The sequence below is a fragment of the Pyrus communis genome, chromosome 5 (assembly GCF_963583255.1).
Source record: "Pyrus communis chromosome 5, drPyrComm1.1, whole genome shotgun sequence".
Classification (NCBI taxonomy): domain Eukaryota; kingdom Viridiplantae; phylum Streptophyta; class Magnoliopsida; order Rosales; family Rosaceae; genus Pyrus; species Pyrus communis.
The window spans coordinates 10199757-10213504 of record NC_084807.1 but is presented as its reverse complement, the minus strand read 5'-3'; the positions used below and the strand labels follow the sequence as shown (position 1 = coordinate 10213504).

Sequence of the window (13748 nt, the reverse complement as noted above, 5' to 3'; positions counted from 1 at the left end):
TAGTGGTGGTGAGTGGAGTTTGTGCTTGTTATTGTGATAATGGTGATGTATGGAGTATCCATGGGTACCCATTGACCATCCCACACTGCTAAAATAAACCTGAATTAATTCTTTATAAAAGGGAGACATACGTACACCAGGTAATGGCAGTATCACAAATCGGTAGTGCACCCATAATATCAGTTTGAAATACCATCACAATGACTTGCCTTCGGAAGAGGTTTGTCTTGCTGAAATTGAATTTTACAAATTATCTAAATTGAACTTAGACTCTAGGCTCCATTTATTGCAAGTAAAAAATATTTTTAAATTCTTGAAAACTATTCTTTAGGGGCTCCTCTACGAAGAGAAACTCCTAAAAAAATTGGTGCATGCTACTAATTGCAGCTAGCACACGGTATTCTTTAGTAAAAGGTGAAGGAGTAGTTCGCTCTGTGCTCACCTCGTGGCTGTGTGGATCCCAAATGCTCCATTTTCTCTGTTTTTAATAGCTGTGTCGATCGTGATGGTTTTACTTCTGTTCCATGTGAGGTTTTGAGAAACAAGCAGCAATTTATATTGTGTGCTTGTGTTAAGAAGAGAAATACAAAAAGAAAATGAGGGACGAAGAAGAGTGAGATGCTGAGAGAGATGTAAATGAATGTATAAAGAACGAAACGCGAAGTGACAAAACAAAATAAAAAAATCAAAACTATTTTAACTATTTTCACTTTTATGATTTTCTTTTAAAAAGGAAATGATTCCAACATCAGGAATGATCGTCCGAAAGTACTTTTGGCATTCCCAAAAACAACCTCAAACAAGCTATGAATCTCTTCCAAGGCTACAACATGCTGCTTGGTAAAGAATGATTGAGTTTTGCGTGTCATGTTTAATTCGAGGAAATAGAATCACGGCCTCACAGAAGGCAGGGACCTCTTTGAACCTGGAACGTAGTTAATGTGTAAATATAGTACTTTTAAGGCCTGATTGAATCGAAAGCTTGCGCATAGAGATTAGAGAACCATAAGGTTGAAGTACATTGTAGGGTTCTCTTGTGAGAGAAATCCCTTCACAAAATTTGCGTACGCCACTAAATGTGCACGCACATGGTATTCTTTAGTAAAAGGCGAAAGAATAGTCCGCTCTATGCACACCGCACAACGCATTCTAGCAGGGACTCTGGTTTGCCTCTTCCGATGTGGGATTTCTTGTTAATTAATGACGTTTTTCTAAGTTGATATCTTGGGTAGTCGCATTTCTCCATTTAATCACATCACGTGATAAAGGGCATCAAGATTAACAACCACATCTTACTACTAACCAAGTTAGAGGATGAAAAATATAACATAGGAGGACGAAATTTTTTGGGGACCTCAATAATTAGGAGCTACTAGAAAAAATGCATGCGCTTCGCTGCGGGTACAACCTGAAAATTTACAGGTAAAGAAGCAATCATTTACTGAAGTATAAAGAAAATCTTAACAAAAAAGTGTCTAGTTTAAAAAATAAATGAAACCCATAATTTCTTGATAAAAACTAAAAACTTGAAAGCTTAAGAAAACCCCATGAATCCAACAAAGAAAAGATGAAAACTTTTGCATTGGCAAACCATTCATAAACCACAAATGATATCTTAAACAAAACCCATGAATCCAACTGAAAAACGCCCAAATTTAAACGAATCAAGACAAACAAAATATCAAACATGGTTCATTGTCTCTCTTTGAATTTTAAATCACATGATATATTATCGTCTTAACATTTCATATACTCATGCATTACATAAAAAATGATATCTATGTTAAAATTACTTGGACTGCTTTATCATGGTTTAAGAAAGCAACCCCAAATCATAGTATCCACATATTCCTTCAGATTGTCTAAAACACTAAAACAAAATCCTCACTTCTCACTACATGTTTAAGATACATGAGCCCATACAAACCGCTTCACCGTTCCCCTATACCCTCAGTGCTATAAATCCAAATAAAAAAACCAATATATAAAACTGGTTGCGAACCAACACACACCAACAAAATAAAGATACGCTTGAATTGTTAATCAAATCAACACACAAAAAAAATTAATAGCGCGAGAAACAACAACAAGCATACCCAGCAGCAGCAAGCAGGCACATGCTGTCACACGTACACACATTGAAATTGAATGCACTCTCATACATGTGTTGTCATAAGGATGCAAATTAATTGCTGCATCTCGTGTTTATTAATTTTTATTCTATAATCAAACATAAATCACATACATACTCCAAAAACCAAAAAGAGAATGCTGGAAAGGAGAAATTAGAAAATCATATTGAAGAGCCTTCCAAAGTACATTAATAATCAAACTAACGAATGAGATTTGAGAAAAAAACCTCTTTTCGGGCGTGACTGATCAGATCCTGCTCTTGCATTGCTGGTTCTACACAAAACACAAAATCCCCCAAAAAAAAAAAAAAAAAAAAATCGAATACATAGTCCATACACAAATCAACCAACAAATAAAAAAAATCATCTTTTTCATTCACTTTCTCATCCCAACAGAACACATACTGAAAAATGATTAATCACCTGTATTGGGGAACAACCTGCTGATACCCTTCATGGCCAAAGCCGACACAATCTCCTATAATTTCCTCATACTTTGTTTTTCTTTGACAATTTACAAATGCAAAATTTGGATGATGCAGTGGAAGATCATGCTACAAATTCATACACAAAACTCAAAAAAAGAAAATCCGAACAGAAAAACCATTTGTAAATTGAAAACCTTACTATAATCCTTGGTTTTTTGACACAACAACAAAAAAAAAAAAAAAAAAAAAAAAAAAAACAACAACAGAATCCTAGGTTTTCTTCAATGTTTAAAAGTGTTGTAAATTGAAAAAAAGAAATTACAGAGAGAGAACACAGCAGTATAATCAATCAATTTGATGCATATTTGAATCAAGCCTCATTAAAAACAAAAAATACAGAAGCACAAGGCATATTTACTACGCGTAAGAAAGAATATGAGCACCGACTAAAAAGGTCAACAAAAAGGAAAATTCATACTTCTAGACATACTGGGGAAAAACATGAACTCAGAATGAAACATGATTTTTTTTTTCTTTCTAATACGCATAAGAAACAGAACATTTTCATTTAACAATAACCTTGAAAATGTCTTTCTATTCAAGTAAGTTGGCCCAAACTTAAAACTGATAGATGATTTCGAACAGTTTACTTTGTAGCCATCATTAACATTTCAAATTTTTAGAAGTAATGTAGACAAATTTGTTTAGTTGCATCAGGCTCCTCAGTTTCCAATTGACATGCCAATTTATGGTCCACTGCCCTTTCCTTTTCAGAAAATAAATCTAAAACATTTATATAACCAAACGCATCCGATAATAGAAAACTACGTAAATTTCCTAGGAGAGTTCCTGAACGGAAGAACCGACAAAGTATTGAGTTGATCATGCCTTTTATACCTACCCAGCTGGTGGAAGAAGTATCTCAGAGATAAGCAATGCCTATGAATTGCTCGAAAGCGCATATTCTTGGAATTCCTCAACGCAAGGGCAGCAGCAAAGAGCACCCATCTCTGCATTTCCACCAATATATACAAAAGAGTCTTGAGTTTCTGAAGACAAAACTCGATGCTTTATGTTGCTGAGAGCCCCAATTGAGACTCTCCCTAAAATGTAATAATTACTCTTTTCACAACTATTTCATAATGTGGCAAAGACCTTACTGTAATTTGTCAATATTACACTTTGCTACAATTACTCGCTAATTTGAGTGCAAAATTCCCTTACACAAACAAAACCCCGTCACTGCCTTCTCCACCCAAGCTCCCTATCATTGGAAACTTGCACCAACTAGGGTTGTACCCTCATCACTTGTTTCAAGCATTATCTCAACGTCATGGCCCTCTCATGCTTCTACACTCAGGAAGTGTCCCCATCCTTGTTGATTCTTTAGGACTTTAAAGCATGATATTTGTTTTGCTTTGTATCCGCGAAATTTCTACGTACTGTTGTTCTCAGAAAATTAGGAGAGGACAAGAATTGTAGAGCATTTTGCGAGGAACATTGTGGATGGTTTCAGCAGTTGAAGATATAGGTGTCCCTTTCTAGTTTGTAAGGTTCACATTGAGGAATCTTACGCTGTGTTTTTTTATTTCCTATCATAACTTTCAAAATCTATTTTGCGTAGAATTATTATGTTTTTGTTGACCTTAAAACCTACTTAGCCTACGTGGTGTGTAGACCGAATAGCTAATGAGCTAATTACGTCATTCGGTTGAATATGGGACGTGACAACTCGAAGACGAGCTGGGTTGGTGAGTGAATGAATGTGGTGGTGGCCGTGTCAAACATGCGCTCCTTGTTTTAACCAGACCCTTAGAGCAAGCCCAGCGTGGGCAGTTGCTCGGGGGACGGGGGTGAGAAAAGGGGCTCGAGGCCCGGTGGATTGGCTCCAGTGTTGGAGAGCCCGAGTGGAGGTGGAGGCCCGAGCTCCGGGCCCGTGGAGAATTGCCAGCCCGAGAGCCTGAGGCCCTGTGACACCAGCGCTGACGTCAGCCTGGTGTCAGGCCTTTTAAAATTTTTTTTTTCTGTCAGGCGCGTGCACCCCACTCGCGCATGGGGGCGCGTCGCCGACAAGAAATCAGAAAAAGAAATTGCTTTTTTAGTGACCGTCGGGAAGCCACGTGGCTTCCCATGGTCCGTTCGATCTCAACGGTAAAAAAAAAAAGTCTTATTTAATATCCACCGTTCGATCTAAGATCAATGGTGGATATTAATATGCTTTATAAATAAAAAAATAAAAGAAAAAATAGTTTTAAAATTAAGAAAAGTTACCGTTGTGACACGTGGCACAATTTGGAGTGTTGGAATTCAAATTTTTTTATATCCAATGGCAGAGATTAATTAGTTGAATAAAAATTAAAAAAAAAATTGCAAAAAATTGTAAAAAATTCAAAAAAAAAATCTGAATTTTTTTTTTAAAAAAATTGTTTTTACTTTTCTATAAATACCTTCTCATTATCATCTACCTTACACAACAATTTCATATTTTCTCAACTACTTTCAATCACATTCCTTTCTTTGTCTCAAAGTTTCAATCCATTTTTTTTTCAACAAAATGACCACTGGTGCATGTACGAATTGGTCGCTTCTTGAAGATGTTGCGTTGTGTACTAGCTGGGTTGAAGTTACTCATAGTTCGCTTACGGGTAATGAGATGCAGTTGCGAGAAATGTGGAGTCTTATTCATACCAATTATCTTGAGAAAATTGGTGGGAAAAGAACCAAAGAATCGATGTCCAGTCGTTGGAAATTACTTAGCCAATCGTTTAGTACGTGGAGAGACGCCTTGGCACAAGCTAGTAGTAATATTCGAAGTGGGGAAAATTACTCGGATCAGGTAACAATATATTATTTATTTGATACCCAAATTTACATTATAATTATTTGTTTGTATTATTTATTTGTTACATACTTACATTTTAATTATTTGTTTGTATTATTTATTTGTTACGTACTTACATTATAATTATTTGTTTGTATTATTTATTTGTTACCTACATAATTTATTATTTATTGTTTGTATTATTTATTTGTTACTCATTTTCATTATAATTATTTCTTCTCCCGCATTGTGCAGGAACTTCAAGCACAAGCTTGGTACGCTGCCAAAACCAAAAGCAAAAATAAATCATTCAACCGGTGGGAATGTTGGAATATTGTCAAAGATTGTCCTAAATTTAGAGTTGTGCCAGTCGGTCCAGAAGTGCACATGAACAGCACCCCTCTACACTCTACACCCGATCATGTCTCGCATGTTCATAAAGATGATGCAGAAGAAGTGCCCGAAACGCCCCTCCCTGAACAAGCGTCAGGTTTGACCCGTTATCCAATTAGGCCTCAAGGTAGAAGGCTTCAAAGAGAAAAGGGAGTGCTTTGAAGAATGATTATGCAAAGTTGATGGAAGAACTTACTCGCCAAGGTGAATTGACTTTGGCGAGGGAACTGGCGAAATATGAGGCTGATAAGGCTAGAGAGGACGCAAAAACTGCAGCTATTGAGAGAGAATTTCAGGCTAATGAGAGAGAAAGAAAGCTACTTAGGCAAGAAAAGGAACATGTTAGAGAAGAAAAACGGGCTCAATGAGATCGTGAGATTATGAACACGCCTTTAGAAGGGAAGTCTCCAAATTCTAAATTTTTTTGGAAGTCAGAGAAAGCGGACGTGGTGCGAAAGAGGCGTGCAAGAGAAGCGAGAGCAAGCCAAGATGGTCCTAGCACCACAAGAGAAGATCATCCTAGCACCACAAATTGGTTAAGTGATGATGAATAGAGTAGTTTTTGTAATCGGAGCCCATAATTTTCCAATCACTTTGGGTTGTAATTTATTATTTATTGTTTGTATTATTTATGTTGTTTCCAATTTATTGAATATTTATTCAAATTAATTTGGTAAGTTATTTATACTAAGAGAATATTTATTGAAATGACAAAAACACACCAAATAAAATTACATAAGCATACCGAATAATAAAAAACTCACTAAAAAAAATTACATAAACATACCAAATAATAAAACACACCAAATAAAATAACATAAACATACCAAATTAAAAAAAACACACTAAATGAACTTAATTATCTTCAGCTTGTTTCAATGCCCACTGGTGCTCTATCAAGTCAATTTGCCGGGCATTGTGCATGTCTGGCATTTGAAATGCAGTATATCGTTGAATGAGCCCCTTTCATTGTAACGTCCATCCCTTTCTAATGGCTCATGTTGCACGGGCTCATCGGTGGCGTCATGAGCACAATCTATACGTGTTCTTGAATTGTTCATCGTGTCTGGCTCATATTCATTAACGGCTTCATAATCGTACTCATCTTCCACAATCATGTTGTGAAGAATGATACACGTCATCATGATGGATCGAAGCGACTCTACATCAAACAATCTGGCAGCACCCCTAACGATCGCCCAACGAGCTTGGAGGATACCGAAACAACGCTACACATCCTTCCTGCACCCCTTTTGACAGCTTGCAAAGTGTTTTTTCTTTGCACTTCGCGGACGTGGCACTGTTTTGACAAATGTTGACTATCGCGGGTAAATGCCGTTAGCTAGGTAGTATGGCCCGTCGTACATACGACCGTTGACCTCATACGTGACTTTTGGTGCCTTTCCTTGCAGGACATCGTTGAACACTGGGGATTGGGCAAGGACGTTGATGTCATTTTGAGCTCCCGGGACCCCGAAAAAGGTGTGCCAAATCCATGTATCAAAAGATGCCACCGCCTCCAGAATGATACTTTTTGCTCATTTTCTGTCCCCATAAGCGCCTTGCTATGCACTTGGACAGTTTTTCCACGTCCAGTGCATACAATCAATGCTTTCAATCATCCTAGGAAAACCATGCATCTCGGTCTTCTTCAATAGCCGTTCCAAGTCCATGTTTGTAGGTTTGCGGAGGTACTCAGTGGTGTAGATAGAGTCGATTGCTCCGCAAAACCTCATCAGGGACTCAAGAATGGTTGATTTCCCCATCCTCGTTATCTCATCCACTTGGTTTGCAAATGATCTATATGCAAGCATCCGCAAGGCAGCAGTAATTTTTTGCTCAGGCAGTAGACCCATAGCACGAAAAGCATCATTCTTTTGCACAAAGTAAGAATCATGGTTGCAAATAGCAATCATGATTTTGTTGAACAAATGTCGTTCCATTCTAAAACGACGTCTAAAGTACGTATCAGGGAATGCACTATTAGGGACAAAATAATCATTCAAGAGTTCCATACCTCGTTGTTGCCTGCTTCTATCAAGGTTTCCGGAACGGCTGGGCCTGCAGATTTGAGCCACATCTTGGATGACTCGACGGGAATGTGAGGCTCTGCCCATTCTTACTTCGTCATCTCTCCTTCTACGCTCCTCATCCTCTTCCCTCTCATTTTTTGCCCCCTGGTGATTGAACATTGCTTCTGATTGGTTAAACAATTCTTCGTCTTCTTGATTGAGTTCCCACATCATCCTTGAGGAAGAAGAAGACATTGTAAGAAAGAAGCAGAAACTATGAATAATGATACAGATTTTTGTGAAGAATGAAGCAGAAACTATGAATAATGATAGAGATCTTGAGAAAATTGGTGTGAGATTTGTGAGGATGGATGGTGGATTATATGGAGGATTCAGAAAGGATTAGGTTGTACATAATGCCACATGGCATGCCGTCATTCGTTAAAAATCTGATGGAAATCTATCCTCAAAGATTGTAAACAGATTATGACATGTGGCGCGACGTTATTGGTTAATAATCTTATTAGAAATCCATCACCAATAATTGTATTTTCGGATAATGACACGTGGCATAACGAGTAAGATTAAAAAATTTATCGGAAATCCATGTGGCGCAACGACAACGATTAAAAATCTTATCCGAAATTACAAATAAAATTATTTTGTATTATTTAATAATACTTCGTATAATGACACGTGACGCAATGAGAACAATTAAAAATCTTATCTGATATTACAATTAAAATTATTTTGTATTATTTTATAAATAAAAAAAATACTAATATTTTATTGCCTATTGCTAGAGCTATTGAAGTGTAACGGTAGAGATGCAAATGCTATTGCCAGGGCTATTACTGTTCATTAAGGGCAGTTACTGTTCATCAGATGGATTGAATAGTGCATAGCCTGGGGGGAGGGCTCCAACGCTGGAGTTGCTCTTAGAATGTTACCAATATTCCTACGCCATCCTGATCTTTCAAGTGTCTTTCATTAATTCAAACAAGTCTGTCTAACTACTTACTCGGCCCTAATCCACTAATTTGGGCCCAAACAGTTTTACAGGACAAAAATTGATTGCTGTGAGGAAATTGGACGAGGGTTACTTCTGTTAAGTTTTTGAGTACTTTAAATAAATTTGTCAGGATAAGGAATCATTTTAGCTCGGACACCCAGATTTCATATTGGTGCTCTTTGATTCTTTCTTCTATAGATATTGAAGGGTTTCTTGCAGAACCGGCATCACTTGGTGCACTTGGAAACACACAACTTGTTAAGCATAGTTTGGAAGTTCCTTCTAATTTGGTTTCGTTTTTGTGTACATTTCAGAGAACATGATGATCATGACTCCATTGTCACAGTCAAGTACTTTTGGGAAATAACCTTTCTCCAACTTCTTGCAAAACAATCCTAATGATTCAGTGTTCCTGCAACTTATTCGCACACAAACTACTAGCTTATAATACAATGCTTTCGTCCCTAGCATGTAAAGAAAGTATAACAAAGAGTCGAGCGTATTCTTGCCGTCTTCTGGAACTATTTTCTGCCAGAGCACTGCTGTTATTCATTCTGCATTTGCAAACACTACGAGTCTACGAATCTATACTTACCCTACTTGCATGCCAGCAATGTACAAACCATGTTACTGAAAAGAAAAAAAATGCCCAGCCCTGTATTTGGACAACGGAATTATCATCTTTGTCATAATTCACTTACTAAACAAAGACAACATACAGTTTTCCAAAACCATATCATGCACAAACAAGGAAATGTGGATAAAAAAGATGAAAGAGTTACTTGAGGTAGTTTTAAGTTTTAACATACGTATACTGCCAACAGGTCTTTCAAAATCAGCCGAAGGAGCAAAACGTGTAAGAATTCATGTGAGTTCATCAAACTATGGACTGCAGCCAAGCTTAGTAAATGAGCTATACATAGAGTTAGACTTCTAAGGGTTTTATATCCGGACAACGTTAACCATATTGGAGGGAAAATGTCATTAAGTCACAATTGAACTAATGTAGCAGTTGGCTAAATGAAAAATGTAGGTAATTGCCTCGTTGATGGGCTGAGATGGTTACCAAAATGAAAGTGGGATTGGTCTCTCTTCTCGGTACAAACATAGGTTGTTCATTTTGTGCATGGTTGTCTCATTGACAAGTGACAACCATAAACTCCCTTGCTGTGCGTACAAGAGAAGAGAAGAACCATGACTGCAAGTTCCGGTTTGTATGCATGATTATTATACTGTTAGGGTTTTATCAGCAACTGCATTTATTGCAGTTAGCATTAGGGTTTATCATTAGTACAAACTAATGAAAGACTTGTAGTTTGGACTTTGGATACTTGTTTGATTGGATCCTTGTATGGAATGGTTTGCAAAAAGAAGAAGGGTAAAGTCTGTAACAAAAGAAATTGACAACAGAAGGAAGATATATAAATAAATGAATAGAAGTTTTCACTTTCCACTTTTTTATGTACTTCTATATTCATCGTCTTTCAACAAAAGAAGAAAACCAAAAAGTTAATAAGAACCCTAAACGGGAGAGAACCAAATGCCAGAGAGATCCAATTCTAACTCAAAGTAACAATTAAAAGTTCTTTTGCTACCTATGTCATAAACGAGGAACACAGTAAATGAGCACCGCAAATTCGTGATCTAGAGTACAAAGCTTAGTAGAACATATAATTTTTGCACCCCAAATATTGTGTGTATTAATGACAATATAAACCAGAGAGTAAAGGAAAACCGAAATGCAAACCTGATATGCAAGAATGATCTGTCATTAAGGATTAGTCTTGAAGTTGAGCTACATGACATACTTAAGCACGTTCTAAAGGTCGGTGCAGGACGACAAAGTCAGCTGCAAAATTAACCATAAAACAGCAGCATAGGAATCGATGGACATCAATTACAAGAAAATGCATTGTATGAAAAACAAATAACGTATTACACAAAAATACTGTAATTCACTTCATATAGTATTAAGGACCCAAACTATCATGTGCTATTTTATTGATTGCTAGGCAATGATACACGTTCACCAATTAGCATATGTTCTATCAGTCATGAATTCTACAACGCCGTAGCTCCAACAATTACATTCCAAGAAAAAAAGAAAGAGATGGTCCTCGATTTCGCTCAATACAGCATGGGAGTGCTTAGAAAACAATGTCCCTAAACCACAAAACTTCTTCACCATAGTTCACAAGGTTCCTCCTCATATGGCATTACATCGTTATGATATATGGAAAAACGTACCGGGAAATGACAGAAATGTTAAAAAAACAATCGTAAGAATTATAATGAACAAGAATTCGAAGGGGTCTACCGCACAATCAAAAGAATTTTGTCACCCAGAAGCCTTCTTCCCACCAGAATAGTAACTGAGGTACCACCGAACGAATTTCTTCAGCCCTGTCTGCAGATCAGTTGTAGGCTTATATCCAAGTTCCCTCTGAGCCGAACTAATGTTTGCGTGTGTAAACTGAACATCCCCATTACGTGGCAACTTCATTATATTTCTCTTAGCCTTCACCTTCAAAAGCCTCTCCAAAATGGTCACAAGATCCGTAACTGGCACTGGCGATGTATTCCCCAAATTGAAAACCCGCAATTGGGCAGGCCCCTTCTTCTTTCCTCCACTCCCAGTACTCTTCTCAGCGGTATCTAATGACGCCAAGCATCCCTTCACAATATCATCAATGTAGGTAAAATCCCTTGCAACGGTTCCATGATTAGCCCCCTCAAAGATTGGAATGGTCTTCCCCTTCAATATATCCCTCGTGAAAAAGAAGTATGCCATATCAGGCCTTCCCCAAGGGCCATAAACAGTAAAGAACCGCAACCCGGTAAGGGAAAGGCCATAGATATGGTTGTAAGTGTGTGCAATTTCCTCACCGGCTTTCTTGGTGGCGGCATAGAGACTAGCCGGCTGGTCAGTCCGGTCTCTTTCCGAAAAGGGTACCTTAGTATTTAATCCATAAACAGAACTAGAACTTGCCCAAACAATTGCAGGTTGTGGATTTGCATTTTTACAAACTTCAAGAAGATTAACAAGACCAGCTATATTACTATGAACATATGAGCCTGGGTTTTCCATGGCATACCTCACACCAGCTTGGGCAGCCAAATGCATCACATGGGTGAACGCCACCACCTCGAAGAGCTTGCTCAGCAAAGGGGCGTCGTTTATGTCGCCTTCCACAATGAACACCCCACTCCGCTCCAAAAGCGCCTGCCGAGCCCTCTTCAACGAAGGGTCGTAGTAGTCATTAAAGCAGTCCAGACCAAGGACCCCATCTCCGCGGCGTTTAAGCGCCGCCGACACGTGGGTCCCGACGAAGCCGGCAGCACCGGTGACGAGGACGGAGATTCCGTGGCGAGACCGGACTTTGGCGGAGGACCTGACCCGTTTTTCCCAGGCGGGTCCGCCCCAATTGTAGGTTCTGAGAGAGCGGCGGGAGGGATCGGACGGCAGAGAATTAGGGGACGGGGAGTGGAAGAAGAAGATCAAGATCAAGCCGAGGAAAACGAAGGACCAGAATGTGAGCTTGGCGAGAGAACCGTGCCCGCGGAGGCGGTGAATGTAGGGCGACTTGTCCATCTTGAACTTGCCGGGCGTTGGCGGACTGATGTCGAGGTGGGACATTTGCTTGAGCTGGGTCATCTTCAATGGCGAATGTGAACAAAACCCAGGTCTCGGGTTGCTGAATTTCGGCCGGAAAGCTTGGGATTCGGGTCCGGTTTAGGGTTTTACGAACTGGGTTCCTCGAGATTTCCTCAGAAAAAGGCGGCGGCGGCGGTGGTAGCGGTGGTTGCAGATAAGAAAAAGTGAGCTCCTTTTAGCTCCTATCCATGTTCTGGTTAGGTGGTGGGGGAATCTTCTGGTTTCTTGGAGAGATGGGTTGTTGGTGGCAGCAGTTTCTCTTCTTTTATGCAGAAAGAGTAAATGCAAAGTTGAAAGCTTTTGATTTGGGTTAATGATCTGTGATTAATCACTGTTTAGAGAGAGAAAGAGAGGAAGAAGAGGAGAGAGAGATTGATGGAGATCAGAGGTCAAGGAACTGCAATATTTAATGAAGATCAAACAAGACAAAGAAACTGTTTAAACTTAATTAAAATCAGTTTATCTGATGGTGGTTTTCTTCAAAGATAGCTGGTTTTGGTTTCATTTTTCGGTTGACAGTTTTGGTTGATCAAAAGAAAGAAAATTCAGAGATTTTGGTTTTTGTTTTTGTTTTTGTGTTTTTTTTTTTTTTTGTAGGCTGTCAAAAATTAAAAGATTTGTTTAATGGGGAAACGAGAATTCCAAATTTCAGGGTGGAAGTTTTAACATTTGATTGGTTGGGAACCCCTCTAAATTTTTGGGATTTATTTTGGGATATTTATTTTTGGGATATTTTATGGGGGAGTTGTATCTATATTTGGGTTGGAGTTATAATATAAACGTTTAAGGCTTTAAGGAGTGTGGGGATGTGGTTTGTTTGTTGGAGAGTTTGACTCATTGAGTAAAAAGAAATTAATTTAGCTCCCAAACTAAAAAGAAATTAAAAAAATTACAGCAAATGGCTTATTGGTAAGGATCCGGATTGTGGCTCCCCAATAAACAAAAATTGTCAAATGTCTCGTGTTCAATACTCCGAGCTAGTGAGTTTTTTTTTTACTGTGGCCACAGGTAGGGTGAAATTCCTTATAGTATCTTCGGGTTCAGAAGAGGTGAATAAGTGTGACGTGCCACCAGGTGTCTTCCTTAAAAAAAAAAAAAAAAAAAGAAATTAAAAAAGAAAGTAACTAGTTTTTAGTTTTAGTTTTAGTTTTTCTTTTTGACGTAAGCACCTTCAGGAACATTCTATACAAAAAAAAAAAGAAAAAATGAATTTTTAATATTTTAAAAGAAGTGATTTATGTATACTATTTCTATTAACACCTATATTTACTTTTTTGTATTTGAATTGAATAAAC

The 13748-nt window shown here is 38.1% G+C and overlaps 1 protein-coding gene and 2 non-coding genes across 3 annotated transcripts; all 3 read right to left on the bottom strand.

Annotated features, from left to right (window-relative positions):
* Positions 1-332: 332 nt before the first annotated feature.
* Positions 333-451, bottom strand: LOC137735791 (U5 spliceosomal RNA). Its single transcript, XR_011068699.1, has one exon. It is a non-coding gene; the product is annotated as a U5 spliceosomal RNA (small nuclear RNA).
* Positions 452-1027: 576 nt separating this feature from the next.
* On the bottom strand, positions 1028-1148 carry LOC137735790 (U5 spliceosomal RNA). The gene has a single exon (XR_011068698.1). It is a non-coding gene; the product is annotated as a U5 spliceosomal RNA (small nuclear RNA).
* A 9506-nt stretch (positions 1149-10654) lies between these two features.
* On the bottom strand, positions 10655-13036 carry LOC137734773 (UDP-glucuronate 4-epimerase 3). The gene has a single exon (XM_068474059.1). The coding sequence runs from the start codon at positions 12451-12453 to the stop codon at positions 11137-11139; it is 1317 nt and encodes a 438-aa protein (XP_068330160.1). The 5' UTR covers positions 12454-13036; the 3' UTR covers positions 10655-11136.
* Positions 13037-13748: the final 712 nt, after the last annotated feature.